The sequence below is a fragment of the Passer montanus genome, unplaced genomic scaffold (genome assembly GCF_014805655.1).
Source record: "Passer montanus isolate IOZ18808 unplaced genomic scaffold, ASM1480565v1 scaffold24, whole genome shotgun sequence".
NCBI classification, from domain to species: Eukaryota; Metazoa; Chordata; class Aves; order Passeriformes; family Passeridae; genus Passer; species Passer montanus.
Genome location: NW_024367037.1, coordinates 4387133 through 4405996, shown reverse-complemented (window position 1 = coordinate 4405996; position 18864 = coordinate 4387133). Strand labels below are relative to the sequence as shown.

General features: G+C 37.7%; 1 protein-coding gene across 1 annotated transcript in view; it reads left to right on the top strand.

Annotated features, from left to right (window-relative positions):
• Positions 1-379: 379 nt before the first annotated feature.
• Positions 380-18864, top strand: part of ELP2 (elongator acetyltransferase complex subunit 2) — a 38028-nt gene continuing 19543 nt past the window's right edge. The window contains exons 1-9 of the mRNA XM_039711159.1: positions 380-535; positions 619-697; positions 2405-2490; positions 4286-4436; positions 5639-5716; positions 9941-10005; positions 15915-15981; positions 16832-16966; positions 17858-17953. Coding sequence (XP_039567093.1) covers positions 404-535; positions 619-697; positions 2405-2490; positions 4286-4436; positions 5639-5716; positions 9941-10005; positions 15915-15981; positions 16832-16966; positions 17858-17953 — 889 coding nt within the window. The 5' untranslated portion in view covers positions 380-403. The remainder of the gene's footprint in view (positions 536-618; positions 698-2404; positions 2491-4285; positions 4437-5638; positions 5717-9940; positions 10006-15914; positions 15982-16831; positions 16967-17857; positions 17954-18864) is intronic.

Below are 18864 nucleotides of genomic sequence, written 5' to 3'. Positions count from 1 at the left end.
GAAAGGAGGCTCAGGGGAGACCTTATCGATCCCTGTAACTCCCTGAAGAGAGATTATGGCCAGGTAGGGGTCGCTTTATTCTCCCAGACACCCAGCGACAGGATGGGAGGACGCAGCCCTAAACTGCACCGGGGGACACTTCGGTTGGGCATGAGGAGGAATTTCTTCACAGGAGCCAGCAAACAGAAAAGCTTTAAACTTTTGCAACCCTTGAGGTCTCGGCAAAAGCTGCAAGAGAGGCAAAAACCCGCACTGAACACGCAAAAACCCGCACTGAACACGCCAAAACCAGGGGCCCTCACGGCAAAGAGGCAAGAAAGCGGCCCCGCCCCCTCAGGCCCCGCCCCCGGGGTCGTTGCCACGGGAGCCGCGCGGGGTCGCGCACGCGGCGGCGGCGGCCAAGATGGCGGCGCCCGTGTCGCTCTGTCACATCGCCTGCTGCGCCAACCGGGCGGGCGGCGGCGCCGTGGCCTGGGGCCGCGGGGGCCTCCTCGCCTTCGGCAGCTGCCACGATGTCATCCTCTACGACCCGGCGGTGAGTTGATGCGCTCTGGGGTGCGGCCGGGACCGGGAGCAGGAGCAGCCCCTGACGCGCGGTGCTGTCTGTCTGTCCCGCAGGTGAGGCGGGCAGTCGCCGCCCTCCGCGGGCACGCCGGCAGGGTGAACTGCGTGCGCTGGGTCCGCCGGCGGGACCGCGGTGAGTAGCCGGGGCCGGGTCCCCTCGGGGCCGGGTCCCGCTGGCCGGGCCGGGCCGGACAGGGCGGGCGGGGGAGGCTCGGCAGCAGCGGGGCTGCGCTGGACGCTCGGGGAAATTGGGAACTGCGAGCCTTGCAGTGCATCTTTGGCCCTAAGCCTAGTTTTCCAGGAGGGATTTTCACACAATCAGTTAGTTTAGAAAATATCTTGAAGATCATTGAGCTCAATCTATGATCCAAGAACCACCGTGTCAACTAGACCATGGCACTGAGTGCTCCGTCCGTCTTTCCTTAAATGCCTGCAGGGACAGTGACTCCACCACCTCCCTGGGCAGCTCATTCCAATGTCTAAGCACCCTTGCTGTGAAGAAATTTTCCCTCATGTCCGTCCTAAGCTTGCCCTGGTGCAGCTTAAGACTGTGTTCTCTCATCCTGTCACTTGCTAGCTGGGAGAGGAGACCGACCCCCACCTGGCTCCTCCTTCCTGTTGTAGGCAATGATAAGGTCTTCCCTGAGCCTCCTCTTCTCCAGGCTAAACATGCCATCTCCCTCAGCCACTCATAAGATGTGTGCTCCAGAGCCTTATCAGCTCTGTTGCCCATCTCTGGACGTGCTCCAGCACATTAGTACCCTTCCTGAATTGAGAGGCTCAGTAGCTGAGGTGTGGCCTCATGTTAACACAGAGGTCTGCAGGAATGCCAGCTGCTAAACCCAGGTGAGCTGAATGGTGAGGGGATCTCTGCTCTTGGCCCCACAGCCAGGGGCAGCCCAGGAGAGTGTTTGCCTGGGGCTGGGCAGCTCACACAGGTCCATGGCTTGTGTGCTGCTTGTTCTTCTACCAGTCTCTTCAGTAACATTTGGGGTTTTGCGTGTTCTGACTTTGTAAACTAATTTGCAATGCCTTTTCAGCAATCTCTGAGTATAAAGCTCTGAAGTTGCATAGAGGTTATGTGCTTGACAAAAGGACTCTTTAGATAGATAACAATGTTTGAGACACTTATGAGGCTTTTGCTGGATAGTAATTCCAGGATTTAACATTGTTTAGTGCAGGCTTTTCATAGGCATGTATTCTTGTCCTTAGGCATTTATGGAAACTCACTGAAGAAGAGAAATGTGACTGTTGATTAGACTGTTAATGTAATGTGCTGCTTCCTTTTTTTGAAAAGTACTGAGGTGCAAACATTAGTTTTTAATAGTGGTATGAACTGCCATCCTTTCAACGGGTTGCAGTGAAACATATTCTTCTTAAAAATGATTAAAAGAAATTATTTTCAGAGAACTTGGGATTTCAATTTTCTTATGAAGCTTTGAATTCTGTTTGTTTAAATTCTCTTGCTTTATTTTCCTATGTTCCAAAAAGACCAAACAAAACCCCAAAAGATTAATTTACAGTGTTGGATTTGAGAGCCTTCTGGAAAGGTATTTTTACCACTTTCACACAGAACTTTAAATAGTCCTGTCAATTTTCTCTTTGTATTTTCTTAGGGAATATCTTTGCTCTTAACCTGTTCTGCACAGTGCAACTCCTATTAACCATACCTTATTTTGGTGGAAGCTTTAGTTACTGTCTTGGTTTGAAAATACATGCTTATTTTACAAGCCAGGACATTTACCAGTAGTGATATTTTGTGAGTAGTAACCAGCAGAACTGCTTATGTTGCTGTTACAAAGTTAAGTGTACACTGAACTAACCGAAGTGTATTTTTTAGCTTCTGAAACAGAGTTAATTTCTGGTGGATCTGATAAACAACTTATTCTTTGGGAATGGAAAGATACAGTAACATGGAATAATCAGGTAAGCAGGGATAACCTCTTTTCAAATCTCCCTCTGAGCTAGTTTCTCACATATCACAAATTATCTGTTGTGTTTGTATTTCTGGTTCATACTATTTGTTTCACTTCGACTGTTTTTGGTTTTTTTTTTTAAATTGAACCCAGTGTGTATATCCTTGAAATTGTTGGTACTCTGTCTTGCTATGTACTGCTGTAAATGTTGTTTCCTCTTTTCTCTGGTTCATCTTTTTCAAATCAGCATTGGTAAAGAAATTAACAAACCCATCAGTCGTTGAGGGGATTTGTTTAGGTGTCTGAAAGACCTGTTTGTCTGTTCTTAACTCATCAGCTTTCTGATCTCACGTGGCAGTTTTCTTTAAACCACCTTAAAACCTTCAAACCATGAGGCCCATTCCGAGCAGGCATTTTGTGTACCCTTCTTTGTTTCCTTGTATCCATTTCTAGTGATTTCTGGTCAATCTGTGCAACAGTGTGGGGTTTGTATATAGGTAGTCTTACCAGGATGATATACAAGTTGGAGTAGATGTTTAACAAAAATGAAAATAAAAAAATCTGTGCAACAATTGGCTTTTTTCAGAGAAATGGAGAAAAGTAAGGAGACATGCTAATTTATTATTTGTACTGTAAAATGTAAAGCAAGAGATTCAGTGTTGTGTGAAAGAGCCTTCTGAATGACCTGAAATTTTGATGAAAAACCCACTTTATTATCTAGCTTTTAATATCATGCTTATTAAGCACTGGATTGTGACCAGCTGTGTAGGTAACCCATTTCATCATCTGTGTCAAATTATTAGGTTATTAGACTTGGCATTTTAAAATGCCTGAGAATGCATAGTAGGGGGAAATTAACCTTTGATGGGGGAAAGTTCTCAGAAATAAGTTATTTCTCATCCTGATCCATTGTAACTGTTCATGCATTTATTTAAGTTAACTTACGGACTTTTTAATAAACTTTTTCTGCTGACGTGATGCACAGCCATATGGCAATAATTTCCAAAGAATGTGGCTACATGTGCACATTTTAATAGGATTGCTAGATTAGTGTAAATTCTTAAAAACAAAGTTCTGTATTAACCAATCAAAAATTCTCACTGAGGCCTACCAGGCTGTATTTTGGAAATAGATGTCAAGTCTGTCTATGATAAAATCTGAATAAATGTTGGATGACTGCTGGTTGCAAAATTAAAAGCTTCTCACTTTGATCTTTCTGTTTATGAGGAACAGATTGCAAATTGAATCACCTGTATTCATTGTCTAAATTTAGTGGTTTTGTTTTTCATGTTGGCATTTTGAAGGAGTGAAAAGCTTTTTGGTTTGTGAGAGCACTCTAAACATTTCTGCTAGAGCTGTTGTAGCTGCTGCTTATTCCATTGTGTTCTCTGCTCTGTCTCCTTCACTAAGATTCTCCAAACTTTTGTGAGATGTTCCTTAGGGTGAGGGACAAGAGAAGGAGAAAAAGGAAGGAAAACTGCTCTTCTTAACTTCTATACTGTTTCCAGCTTCCCTCAAGTAAGGGTGAGGTTATAGTATAGTAAGGGTATAGTGTACACAGGAACATTAATTCTGTTCAGCTTTGAGCAAAATCTTACTAAGTTAATATTCATTGCTGCTGTGTCCATTCTCTGGGTTTCCTGGAATATGCTCTAGCTTAAGCATAGCTTGGCAGACACTCTCCCATTGCAGGTATAGAACTAATTTTCAGTATTAAGTTTTTTTTCTTCCTAAAGTGGCTTTAAAAGCTCTCTCACATAAGTTTCTGGAATTTAAAATTTTGTAAAATTTTCTCATGTGTTCAGCTTGTGAAAAGCACTCCTCTCAAAGGCCACACGGATGCTGTTTTTGTTGTGGATGCTGTCTACCAGTCAGATGAACCTGATTTAAATCTGCTAATAGCTTCTGCAGCCTCTGACTCTACTGTGAGAATCTGGTCTCGGCATGGTTCAGAAGGTAACATTTTTTTACTGTTAGGGATACAATACTGGCTAAATAAGAATGGTGAACACTTATCCATTAGGTATTAAATACTAACATCTTGTAATGCAACTACATTGATTTGTCTTCAGACTTTAGTACCTCATAGCACTTTATTACTCTTGGAAAGCCTTGGGTCAGATTTGTTGCAGAATGATATATTTTTATGTTTCATCAGGGGTGTGTTGGCTGAATTTGTTTTTTTTAAAATATGTATTCAGATTATGATAATCTGAAGCATTTTGCTCTGTAATGTGGAGGCAGACTGTCTGTGTGCATGTGTGAAGTAGAATTACCTAGTAAAATGATTAATGGTGGCATTAGAAAGATGAGGTTTAACTAGTCACTTGTTTTGTCCTGTTGGCTTGAGTCCAGTAAAGTTTGGGATAATGGGATCTTGACCTTCTGTTGAACTAGGCTCTTGCATGGAAATACAAGAAAACAGCATTCTAAAATACATGAGAAATAAATTGGGTAGATAACTGAGATTTAAGTATTTGCTGGTTGAGTTATAGTGACTGCATTTCTTTAGCTACTTTCTTCCTTTGAAGGTTTCCTATTGCCTTGCCTACATGAGAAAGGTGGGAGTTGCCAATTTACAGTCCCATATTCTGGAAGGCATTTTTGGTGCTCCCAAAGAACCCCATGAAGTCTCATCTTTTCTATTTTGTCTTGCTGGTGTGGGTTACAGTGATAGAGGGACTAATTCTTCTGCTGTAGACAGTTTTTTTTCTGCTATCTTCTTCTTTCTTTACTAATTTAACAATTACTAGTTTACTAGTTTAACAGTTTCCAGGATCTCAGGGATATTTGCAGATTTTTGGTCATCTCTCTAGCTGCTGTTGTAGAAAATGGATTCAGTTTTATCTTCCTGTGTTGTGAATGCTTTTGCCACAGGACATATTTTGTAATATTTATTGCTTCTGGTGTGTTACCACAGTGAAGCTGTAGAGATTAAAGACTCGGTATTATTTTCTAACTTAACTAAATGTATGAATTTTTATTCACTCACAGAAGATGATGATATTGTTTAGGCTTCTGGAAAAATGTAGATTTTTTTCAGCTTCTTAAAATAAAAATGGATGGGAAATTTAAACAATATAATATAGAAGAAAATGACAGTGTAATTGTAATAGTTACAGTGAATGAGATGAACGCTGTCTGTTCCTGTTTTCCAGCTAAATGCATTGAAATCCTGCAGTTTGGAAATGGATTTGTTATGGATGTCTGCTTATCCTTCTTGCCTGGCAGCGATGGTAAGTAAAGCTGCACATCTTGAATATCAATGCAGGAAGAAAAACCTAAGAAATCCCCCAAACAGATTTTCATTTGACTGACTCCAGACCTGTGTGCCACAGTTTTTGTTTTCTATGAAATCTGCTTAAGCTGATTCTTGTATCTAAGGATTTTATTTGAACTCTTCTCAGTAATTAAAAACAAAGACTGATTACAGTGTCTTCAAAATGGCATTCAGATGGAGTTGTTTAGTTGAACTCTTGAGATGGAAAGCTTTAAACCAGTGTAACAATGCTGTAAATGAATGGGATAGGATGATGCTGTTAGTTCTACCTGCTCCTTGCAGTGCTGCTGCACATGTTTGTTCTTGTTTGAATTGAAGGGCAAAATTCAAAAAAAATCTGAAGGCCTGCATTGAAAACCATAGGTTCTCAAGCAGTATTTGTCATCTATTTGTTCAGTGTTTAATGTGAAAAAATTTGAGATGCTGAGCTACTTTAACCTGACTGTTCAGTATGGTTTATGTAGGTTTCTGCTAATAGAAATGTTAGGCTTTGTAGGCTGCCACAGACATATTCTTTTTCTGCAAATAGGTAGAAGCTTTTTTTAATAAAGCAGATGTATCCTCAAGTATGTATACATGTGTGTGTTGAATGAAATTTGTGTTTAAGTATCATTTGAGTCTTTCACCTGGATGGAGGCCTGCGAGGTGCTCCCAGCTGAAAAAGTGATAAATTTTCATAGTGTGTCTGGAATTTTCAGCTCTTTGCTGCATGCATTCCACACTGATGTGTTGTTTTGATTATATGCCTACAAGCATACTTTATTCTTTGGCTTTGATAATTCTGGGAGCAATGAAAGCTCTCTCAAGATGTGTTGTCCAAATCATTTGGAAATGCCAGTGTCTGTTTTCAGAGCATGTTTGATACCAAAAGCAACATCTGCACCATTAAAGAACATTTACATCTCTCTCCCTCTCTCTCCCTCTCTCTCCCTCTCTCTCCCTCTCTCTCCCTTCCTGTTAATACACTAACATATGCTTGTTGAGGTGAAGTTAAAAGGCTTGAGAGTGAATTAAAATCATTACTGCAAGTGTGAATATTCTTTAGAAGTGAAGTGCTTGTGGTGTGTATGAGTATGACATTCAGATTATAAAACAATAGATTATATCTTCATTTATGACACTGTACAGGGTAGAAATTCTCACTGTAATGCTCTAGAGCAGTGCTTCTGTTTAATGTCAAAATTGTGTTGTATGTAAGAGAAGTAACCATGTATTCTGAAAGCACCATAAATTAAAATTATCATAGTAGTTCTTAAAACTGAGTGTTTCTGAAACTCAAATTGCATGAAATGTTTGAAGCTTCTTTGAATAGTGGAATAGCAAGGATTTTGTTTTCCAGAGCCCCAAAACCAGTGTTGCTTAAAGTTACATTGAGAGCAGGACAATCCCTTATTATGAACTCTTCCCATCCCAGTTCAGATCAGTTATCAAAGCAGTACAGTGCTCATAAACTGAAAAAGAGTTCTTTATTTTTCTCAAGAACTGAAATTAATTTCAATTTACACAAAAATTTAATTTTGTGTGGAATTTAAAAAACAATTCTAGACATTTGCTTTTTTAAATTCCAGTTCCAATACAGATGACCTATGCTGCTAAAATGGCAAAGAAACAGTTTAAATTTTGAACTGTAAATGCATAGAAATGTTTCCTGTAGAAATCTGTAAAGGGGCTTTTAATAAAGCATAGCCAGTATTTTCTCCCTAAACCTGACATAGTAGTCCATATAGCTGAGGAATATGTTAATTCTGAAATCTAAATAAAGGAGCTTAAAATGTATTATTAAAAATCACTGCTGATCATTTGTCAGAAACATTGATCTCTAATGGCAATTTGGAATTTTAATGATCTTCAGGGAAAAATGATTGTGATAAATAATATCATAAATAAGGAGTTGCTCAGAAATCTTCATGAAGGCTGTGTTGTCAGCTGCACAGGGATTCAGAGAAGCTATTCTCTTGAGAACAATCTGCATTTCTTAAGTCAGGAACTAAATACAGAATTACTTTTCTGAAAATTATAAACTGCATTTCCTGAAGCATTTACACTAACCTCTAATTTCAGCAAGAAAAGAAATTTGAGGCTTGCATTGAAAATTGATGCATATGCAATGGATGCTTTAACTTTCAGATGTTCCTGATGCCTAGGATTTTAACTGATTGTCCTTGAAAATAAATTATTAAAAAAATAAATTGAACTATTTTGTCAAGAAATCTAATAGGGAAATCTGACAGACTGCTCATAAAAACCCGTCCAGTCATTTGCAGCTGGAATGCAGCTTAAACACTTCTCTGGCAGCCTCTTTGTTAAGGAGTTTCTGTATATTTGCTGTTTAGCCTTGAAGAACTTTTTGCAGTTTTGGTTCCTTGCTTGCCTTTTGCCTTACAGTGCCTGCACAAACTCTGCTTCTAAAATGCTGGCAATAGGATTTATTTTTTACAAATCTCCATCAGCTATTTGTCATATAATCTGATTCTTCCTATGACCTGGATAATTGTCATGATGTAGCGTGGCCTCTGACAGTAAATAATTGTCTCCTCAGGACTGAATTGCAACAGGTGAAAAAAACAGAGCAAGTAAACTTGGAAAAGCTCTGCTTATCCGACTTACTTTTCTTATTTCCTGTGCAGGAATTTTATCTTAGTCAGATCCAAATTCTAATATCACAAAGCATTTATGTGAAAAACTGTATACTAGTCTGTTTTTGTCATATATATATATAATTTCTGGTTAGAACTTTTTGAGTGAAAGTATTTGTATTTGTCTGCAACAGCAACTAAACCATAATTCTCTCTTTGGTTTTCTTAATTAAAGTTTCATTCTGTTGAATAAATACGTAATTACAGTAATGGCCCATAAAATGTGCTTCTCAGGAAAGGATGATATTGTCTTCAAGAACATCCATTGATTGTGTTCTATGGAAGAAAACGTCGCTCCTGCCCAATTTCTGTAGACCTGATGAACAGGTCTCTGTTCCAAGCAGCTCATCATCTTCAATCCAAAGCAGGGTTTTTTTAGACCTGTTAAAGAGAGGAGGAGATAGAGGTGAATTGTGGCTTACAGGTTGGAGAGAGGAAGCAAGTGATGGAGCTATAAGAATGTGGCATGTGACTCAGAAGCGCAAGAGGAACAGTGGATAACTAGGCACAGATTTGGTACAACTAGAAGAGTAGTATAGAGGATAAACATACTATGAATATTCAAGTTGATTTTTGATCTATCCGTAGTAAAGATAAAATTACCTATATGAAGGGATGTCATGGAGGCTTTTTGTTAAAAGAAGTAGTTGATTTTAGTGAAGTTTAGTATCTGGTTTTCTATCCAGACTTGAGAAATGCAAATGTCTAGCCCTTAACTTATAACTTATTTCTTCATAGTTGTATACTAAATTTACTTGCTTTTACTGTTTCAGTCCCTAGCAGTAACACTTCCTCCTTATGACATAAAAAACGAAGAGTAGAGTAAGCGTTAACTATTTTTCCTCATCCTCTTCTGTTGTAGAGAGGAGCTAATACACTGCCTAACTTCTTTTTTTTCTATCTCCCTCACACATAACATTCTCTGGTTTGATTCAATAGACTTACAGGGTCTGTGGACTTTTTAGGTTAGCCACTGGAAGTCAACTACTACTGAAGACTTGAGCAGTCTTGAGTGAAAAACAATTCATTATGTTCGTATTCTTGGGTACAGATAGTGGTGATCTGTCTTCCCATTCTGGTCTTTTTATTTGCGGTATAATAATTATGCTTACTCCATCTAAACCTATCTTAGTTGATTAAGGAGCTTGAATTGCCTTAGTTCTGAGTCATCTTGTTTTGTTCTTTCCTTCTTCTGTATTTAGAGCAAATGCCTGTTGATATAAATGAAATATAATTAATTAAAAATGCTACTGCTTGAACTTCCTACAGATGTATGAGCTTGAGGCAAGCTACTTCTTTTAGCATCTTAAATATTTATAGATATTATTTGCAGTTGAAATTACTTTTGAGTTCTGTGTTCTTAAGATACCAGTTTTTTAGACAGCTAATGCAGAAAACATTAAAAAGTGGTATCACACTTGCCTGTCTGTTAGCATTGTTATATTTTGATATATTTCTGTATTGATTTTTACATTATTTATATTTTTTCATGTCCTGGAATATGAGATCTTATAAAAAAATGAAGATCTGCTTTTTCTTTCTAGTACCAATACTGGCTTGTGGTGGTGACGACTGCAAAATAAGTTTGTTTATACAGCAGAATGGTCAGGTAATTGCAATTTTTGTCTCTTGCTCAGAGCGTTATTGAGTTTTTTTGCTTCTTTTCAAATGTGCTGGTGATTTTTTCCAAGTTCTTCAGTAAGTCCTTTCTGTCTCTATGTAGCCATTGCATACAACAACCTTTTTTCAAATAGTTCATCTATTTTTTTAGGTAATAATGAAATGCACATACAGAATATTGAAGTTGAATTCAGTGCATGAGAGTGTTTTCTTGATTTTTTTTCCCCTGTGTGAAGATAGCCTGTTTCTATTCCCACTGCTACGAAATACCTGCAACTGTCCTTCTTTACGAAGTATCCAGGCATTGAGTTGTTCATATGGAAATAATGTTCTTTTCATTCTATAAATTCTTATAATAAAACTGTTATGACTTCTATCTGAGGAGTTTTATGTTTGTTGCTAAGTGTGCCATTTATGGTTGACTGCTTTTGAACATCAAAAAAAAGTATTTTTAGGAGTATTGGATCTTATAAAAGCACATATTTTTCATATGTTATTTGGAAGCTGGCAAATTTTAGTTTTTCATACAGATAAATATTCCTTTTGAGGAGTAGAAAAACGTTATGTCCTCTCTTGCATCTGTTCAGAGGTTTTGTTAGATTCTAAAGCATGTGTTGAATGACTGTTTTCCAAAACAGAGCTCAGTATCACTTCTTTCTTTCTCTCACTCCCTTAAAAAAACCCTTCAGATCACAAATGCTCTCCCATTGCACCAGTGAAGCTACCATTTAGAACTCCTCTTTGAAACCGGCATATATAGAACCTCTTAGTCTGCTGCAATTGCTCAGTCACGCTCCCTTTAGGGATTAAAGAATAGATACTCCTTTATTCTTTTTTTTTTGAGAGAGATAAAAGCTACTTTATAGATAATTTTGCCTGTTTGTGCTGCCATGTACAGTAGTAAGATTTTTTTGGTTAGTGATGTTGCCAGTAAGATAAATACTTCATCCCCTTCTTCTATGTTTAATGATTTCTTGACCACTCAGAAGAAAAGAAGCGTGCTCAGTTAGATTTTTGACTTTTTTTTCTTTTTTCCTGTGTAGCTTGTGAGTTATGTCAGTTTAATGAATTCTCTGGGAATTAGCAATGGCAAAATACCACTACTGATTCTTGAAGTGTTAAAGAAAGACTTTTATCTCAGGGACTGTGTGATCAATTTTTCTCATTCAGAGTTGTAAACTTGTTTTCTTGTATGATTCCGGTTTACAAATTATATACAGTTTAACTGCCAAAAATGTTCAGAAGTACATAATTTATTTTGCCCATTGTTGGCCAAACTTTCTGGTATAACAGTAATCTGCCATTTTAAAAGGCAGTCAGTCTTTGGAGGGCAAAGGAAGGTAACTTGAATAAACAAGTTTCCTTTTAAGCTTCATTGGCAAGTTTGTGCTGTCTTTTTTTGGAGGTAGGAAACTTGATTTATACATGGGATGAGCAGTTTTGTTTTGCATGTGATATTTTTCACAGTTTCAATTTCAGAAAGTATTTTCACCAGCTGTTGTGGCAGAGTTGTTGTTCAGAATATCTCTTAAATGAGGTGGGACTTCTTGTTGGTGACTATCTTAACTTTCCAGAACATCTCTTCTAGCTATGTGGACAGTGCAGGCCTCGAAGAGAAGAGCCTGTGTTGTGCTTTACAACTATTAACAGAATTAAAACATCCTTGCAAGCCCTCTGACATGAATTCCTGCCTAGCTGCTGAATCTCCTTCATCAAGTTTTCTAAGATCTACTGACACCTTTTTTATGGCTTCTTAGTAGTATTAAAGGTATTTGAAGGAAGTGTTACTATAGCCTTGCCATTTTTTTACTGGAACTTGGCATAGGAGAGTGATTAGAATCTTAGCTCCTGTGTCATTCCTTATGTCTTACAGGTAGGGGCCTGTAGCTCTGTTCAGTTAATTCAGTGACTTTTGTAAAGCACTTCCTTTAAAGGTTGTTATGAATATAAGTGTGAATCCAGAGGTAGAATATGCATTCATAACAGGGCATTCTTATGAAACTTAAAGGGCACTGTTAGACTCTGAGGGAGGATGAGGCATCTTTACTATTCAGGCTACCTTTTGGTAAACTCATTAATTTTGCAGTCCAAATGTATTTGTTCAGTAAAAACTACTTGGTTTTTAGAACTGAGTGGGCACGCTTTACATCTTTTGAGACTCCTTACCCATAGATCCCTTATGTGTTATACAGTAGAGAGAAAATGAACTCCTTGCTTTTCTGACTTGTTGGAAGAGGGTATTGATTTATAAAAGTATCCAGGGAAAAATCTTTCAGAAACCATAATATGTCTTCCTGCTTGGTATAGAACACCAACAGATGTGGCCTGTGGTGGGCAAGTAAACTGGCAGATTAAATTAGAGTTTTAAACCAAAAGTTTTCTATTTGAGCTTTGTTTTTCTGAGAAGATGGTGTACTGTGTGTTTTGGGTTCCACTCAAATAGTTTGGCACAGCTGAGAAGTGGAACAGGGGGATGAATCAAAGATAATTAAGGCTCATTCTAATCTGTTAAGATTAACAGCTGCATAGAGGAGGGATGTCAAATCTAGTGTCTGCTGGAGAAAAAATGAGAAGACTTGGACCACTATTGCCAAGTTTACCAAACTACTAGCCAGGCTACTAGCCTGGTCCTGAAAGAGATGTACCCAAAGTGTGGGCAGGATTAGTTTTGCAGAGTGTGCTGGACATGTCCACAGCTTCATTAGTTGTGCTGCCTACAGAACAGCTTTATTCTTTGCTTAAAAGGAAAGAAACCAGATTGCTGCTAAGCAACAATGTTCAGAGATTAGGTAAGAGGCATGGTAAGTAGTCAGACGAGGAGGTTTTGTTAGTTTTAACTGTTGGTACTGTAACCTCTTGTGTATCCAGTGACGACCAAGTGGAAACTGAAACAAAGAAATATGAGACTATAAAAACAAAATCTGTAAAAAAAGATAAGAATGACAGCTCAAAACACTGGTGTATATAACACCTAGACAATAATAGAAACTTTGCCTGAATCACCTAAAAGTAATGACCATGTGCATCTGGACATACCTTTATATTAATTCTATTTTAGAACCGAGTATATCTGAAGAAACTGAATGTAGGATGCCAGGAGACATTAACTTCTAAGAAAAGGGCAAAAACAATTCTGAAAATCCTAGCATAACAGCATACACTACTCCTTGCTCAGTTTCAGTCAACAGTTTTTATTTTCATGGCAACCAATATCTTGAAAACTTTGACTGTATCATAGAATCTTAGAATATCTCAAGTTTGAGGAGACCCATAAGGACTGCTGGTGCCAACTCCTTGGTCCTGACAGACCACCTAAAGCTAAATCAATGACTAAGAATGTTGTGTTCCTGTGCTTCACTTCTGTGTATGGTAATAGCCCTTGTGTTTGCCTCTATTTTCCAGCCATTGTACTGACCCTGCTCAGATGGGTGAAGAGTGGAGGATGATGTTATAGGGATGGGAAACAGCATGAGTCCATTTAAGGGACTGGATGCATTTTCAGGGGTTTGGGGATATCTCTCTTCAGCAGTGAGGCCTCATGCACCATCTGGTGCTGGTATTACGGCCACGAGTGAATATGAGGTAATAAAATTCAGCAGCCTCCACCTTATAAATCATGTGAATAGTTCAGTGGGACTATTCAATGTAAGCATATAAAAATTAGTGCAGACTTCTAGCTGACTGTTTAAGCATGTTTGTTCTGCAGCACAAAAGAACTACATGCTTGACTTCAAGCTAAGTAGTTCCTAAAAGCCTGTTCAGGAAATGACTTAGAAAGGTATTAATCTCAAAATAATTAGTTTTACTATTTTAAGGGAAAACAAATGGCTGCTTTTCTTAATAGATCTCTTTGATGTAAGATGAGGAAGGTAATTAAAAAAAAATGCACACCACAACACCTTGAAAAGGGAAAATTATTAGATGTGTGTTTAGATTAATATTAGGGTCAAGTTTCAGGAGATATACACAGTGTTAAAGGAACAATAAAAGAGAAGGAAGTTAGCAACAGTTCAACCTGAGCCAGTCTTTCAATTAGAAAGAAAAGTTAGCAACTAACCTTGATGACTATCACATACAGAGCATTTTCTCAAAGATCATATAAATGAATAAATAAATGTGTTTTATCTATTATCTGAAATATCAGTTGCTAAAGATATTTTTTATGTATTGCCAGAAGCATGTCATCTTCAGAAAAATCTTTAGGTTGCTGTTTAATGTCACTTCCTGGGCTGTTCCTTCCTGCCTTTACACATAACCTGTTAGGTGTTTAACATAAACATCTCTCTGGAATGCCCCATCTACAAGTGCCAGTGGCTGCAGAAGTGACCAGCCAAATGAGGCTTAGGTGGCTGTGAAAACACATTTTTGAGACCTAAACTTTCTGATTTGGAAGTATCTGATCATGTTAGTCTGATGGTGTATCCTGTTCTGGTCATGTATGGATGGACGTGTAATTTTAGGGGTGTTTTACCAGGGCATGTAGTTACAGGAGATGGGGCTTCAAACTGACAGAGGGTAGGTTTAGAGTAGATATTAGGAAGAAATTCTTTACTGTGAAACTGGAACAAGTTGCCCAGAGAAGCTGTGGATGACCCATCCCTGGAGTAGCTTGTGGCTGGGTTGGTTGGGACTTTGAGCAGCCTGGTCTAGTGGAAAGTGTCCCTGCTAATGACTGGAGAGGGTGAATCTTTAGATGATCTTTAATATCTTTTCTAAACTAAACCATTTTATGATTGTGACTGGAAATGTGTGATGAGCAGGGGCAGAGTAATACTGTTTGATGGGAAGGTGGTTTTGGAGGATATCAGAAATGCTGGATCAAAGAGAAAGGCTCCAATTTCTGATTATGGATTTTTTCATACGCATATAAATTTTTCCTTTTTTTCCTGTCATGGATTGGAAGAGAGACCTCAGTTGCAGACTTGTGCTGATTGCAAAGGCTGTCATTTAGTCATAGTTCTAAGTAGGCCTAGGTAAGTGATTTAGTAGAATGAAATGCCAGAAATAATGTCATAAGTTATTTATACTAAACTACACTAGTGTTTTAACTGTAATAGTTACTTCAGACATTTTAATTCAGCTTGGAATAAAAAATGTTGTGGAAGTAGGGCTGTTTCTGGGCAAAGAAATGTAGAAATGAGTTAAATGCTAAGTAAGTAGTAAATAGTTGAACTTGAATAAAAAAACCCAGTAATGTTACGTATGTTATAAATGAAAATTAATTACTAGTGGAAGTTCTTAAAAGGGGGTCCAGACTGTGTTTGCATTCTGGTGTTCCTGAGCCTGTGTTCATGCAGAGTTTTCCATCAGCAGTTCTTGGTGTATATCTTCCTTAGAAATTTTGTCGATAAACTTAAGAAACATAGAGAATATTTCCAGTGCCATAATGGATTCTTATTAATCATATTCTATTATAAATATAAGTTAATTCTTGAAAATAATGTCAAAGCATTTACTTTTCTTTTTATACTTCATTTTACATGTATTCATTTTCTTCATCATCTGCGGTTGCATCCACTTCACACAAATATGAGAAATTACTTGTCACCTCAAACCTGCATTATGTTATTCTTTGTGTACCACAGTAAGCCTGATAAACTTTAAAAAAATTTCAATGGTATCATAGAGAGACTGTAGCCTCTTGAAGGTGTGCACTGTAAATTCACATCCTTTCCTGCTCATATATGGGTTACCTGTGCTTTATCCAATGGTGGCAAAACAAAAAAGGCTCATCTTGAATCTGTGTGTAAATTACAATCCTTTGTTGGGGCGCATTTTTTTTCTGTTTTAGGTAATAGATGCTATAAATATAAAAAAATTGAAGAAAATAAAGCTTATTGCTGATATGTGCATGGTCATTAGGTGCATTTCTGTGATGTAACAGGAGTTTTTATTCAGTTTCAGAAAACGTTAATACTCCCTGGTCATGAAGATTGGATAAGAGGCGTTGAGTGGGCAATCTGTGGTCAGTATGCAAGATGAATAAAGAGGAATAGTGGTTTAATGGCAGTACTAGTGTTTTACCCCCTCCAACAGTTCACCTTGTTGCACTGTAGCACCTCAGCTCTTGTGGTTGTGGTGTTTGTTTTCCTGAGATGGTGGTAATTAATATTAAAAATCAAGATGAAACTTGGTATCCTTTAAAAACATTTTTCTTGCTTGTTTCAGGTATGTTAACCTGACTGGTACTTAAATGCAAACAAAATGGGGTTTTAGCAACTTGTCCTTCTCAGTGTAAAAATGTCTGTATCTGAGTGAGGAAGAGTAGAGGGAAATAGTATGTTTATATTTTATTTCTTGCTTCTCCCCACCCCTTTTTTTTTTAATTGGGAAATTATGAGGAGAATCATTTCAGACATTACCTAATCAAATAGTTATTGCAATGGCACCAAAAAAGAAAGTAATTTGAGGATGCTCCAAGCTTGGAGAAAGAAAAGGAGGAAAAGAGATTTTGACAAGTATTGAGACTGATAGAATTCCAAAAGCAAAGGCCCATAAATAGTAGGGAAGTATATGTATAACATGTACAGTACTTACCATATCTCCCATATCTTACAATCATGGACATATTTCTAGTGTGTTATAAAATAGTAGAGAATTTGAATTGTAGTAGGGAAATTTGAATTTGAATAGTAGGGAAAATGAATTGATGTTGAAATAAAACTGAATTTTTTTATGATACTGTGTACAATAGGAAAAATTGGGATAATGCTGTTAGGTTCACGTATAGAAAGATTGTAGGTTAGTCATGGCAGTGATTGCAATGAAAATGTGGCTCTGGTTTTTTTTTTTCTTCTTTTTCTGAAAACAAATAGGTGAAGACCTTTTCTTAGCAAGCTGTTCTCAGGACTGTTTGATAAGAATTTGGAAAGTATGTACAAAATTAAAGCAGCTTCCAGAAACTGAAGATGATTCCATAAAACTGAAAGAGAATATTTTTACTGTTAAAGGTAGGTAACAGCTGTAAAATTCTCTGGCACAACTTTTCATTTGTGTATCTTTTCATGGTTCTGGGGAAGCTGACAAGGTGTTTGTTTTGTGTTGACTGCATTATTTTTAGCTGTTAAAAAAGCAGAATTACTGTTTTAAAGCCAAAAGTTAATGATACATTACACAAAATGGTAAAGCAGTGAGAGGGCTTAATACCAACATGGGTTGTTGTTGTTATGCATATTCCAAATGCAATATGTAGGACACTTATTTGTCTGTGGAAGAGAAGCTGTTCTGTAGTTCTCCAGTTTAATAGCTTAGCTTTCATTTTCTTTTGAATTCAATGAATTAAATGGTGCTGCTATTACTTAAAGATTAGAAACATACTGCAAATAACAGGTAAGCATGTGCTGTCTTACTTTATGGTCATTCAACAAGCTGTTTAAGCACGGTAACATCAGATGCTTTCATTACTGACATTGTAGGGTAAATGGTTTGGCAACCTAGTCAGTATAAGGAAGTTATGTGTAAAAAGTGCTCATGCTACTTCCTGCAGATCCTGATTCATTGTTTGAAGTATCTTAATGCTTGTGTTTTCAGTCATTTGGAGATGCAGATATATGTAAGAGTAAGCATAGTGCCAATTTAGAGCATTTATTTCAACACTGCTTGAGAGTTCTCCAGGAATTCTGAGACCCTTCTGAGGCAATACACTGACCTGTGACCAGGTCACAGGGATTGTGAATCTGGTTTTCAGGGATTGTGCCAAAGTAGTATTTCAAGGAGCTGTTCAGTGTGAGGAAGCTTTTGAGATGTTGAAAGCAGTTGATTATTTTCACCAAAGATACCAGAAATTCCCTGGTCTTTCTTGGTTTTTAGAAAGAAATATGCTTTTCTCTGATTTGTGGCAGATGCTGACACATCATATGCAGTTTCTTTGGAGTCTGTGTTGGCTGGCCATGAAAACTGGGTGTATGCAGTTCACTGGCAACCTTCATTTTCCAACGGTAAAAAGATATCAAACACTTACCAATGTTAAGTGTCGTATACAGAGTACAGTCATGTGTCTTTGTTTTGTGTTCGCTTGTTCCTGTAGAGATGACAGTCTTTAAATTCTGCAAATAATGTTTTATGAGTAAACAGATGTTGCCTTGTACTCAAGTTTTCTTTAAGGAATGAAATTAAATTACAGAGCTGTAAAGACTTTATTGCAATTGATTTGTTGGGTATCGTGTACAAATAGTTTAATTAATCAGTAAGAATTAATAGCTCTAATAGGTTACCTTGATATATGTATTTGAACTGTCAAGAGCTCTCCTTTCTTTTTAGTGATGTAGATTCCTGGAGTATCAGTTTTTCTCAAGCATGTAACTTTAAGGCATTAGTGCAAACTCCCATTGAAACAGTGTTATTTATAGTTTAATTTTGCATTTTGCTCTAGTATTTATCTTTCTTTTGAAATCCTTAAATTCTGACAGCCTTGTTTGCAGTACTGGTTTGCTGTTATGTGTCTACCTGACATAAGGGAAGGAGATTCTTGATTTGACATTGCACAGTCAGAACACCCTTGACTATTTGTACTTGCAAAGGTGTCTTTTTTTCTGATGTATTCTAGAGTTACTGATGGCAGGTGACTTCAGCAGTACAAAGGACAGCTTTGCTGGTGTATACAGCACTTGAACAGCAGAGTGTCACTAGAATGTCAAAATACACTTAGTGAAAGACACAACAGGACATGCTTTAAAAATATTGGTTTAGTTATCTGGTCCTTAAACTTTTCTCTTTTTTCTAAATTAGATGCCAGTAAAATATTTAGCCTTTTAGAACAAGGTTTAGGCACAATGCAGGCCTGTCAGCCTTGCACTGCAATCTGAAAACTGTCCTGTTAGACCATGAAGTTTTCCAGGTGCTTCTGCAT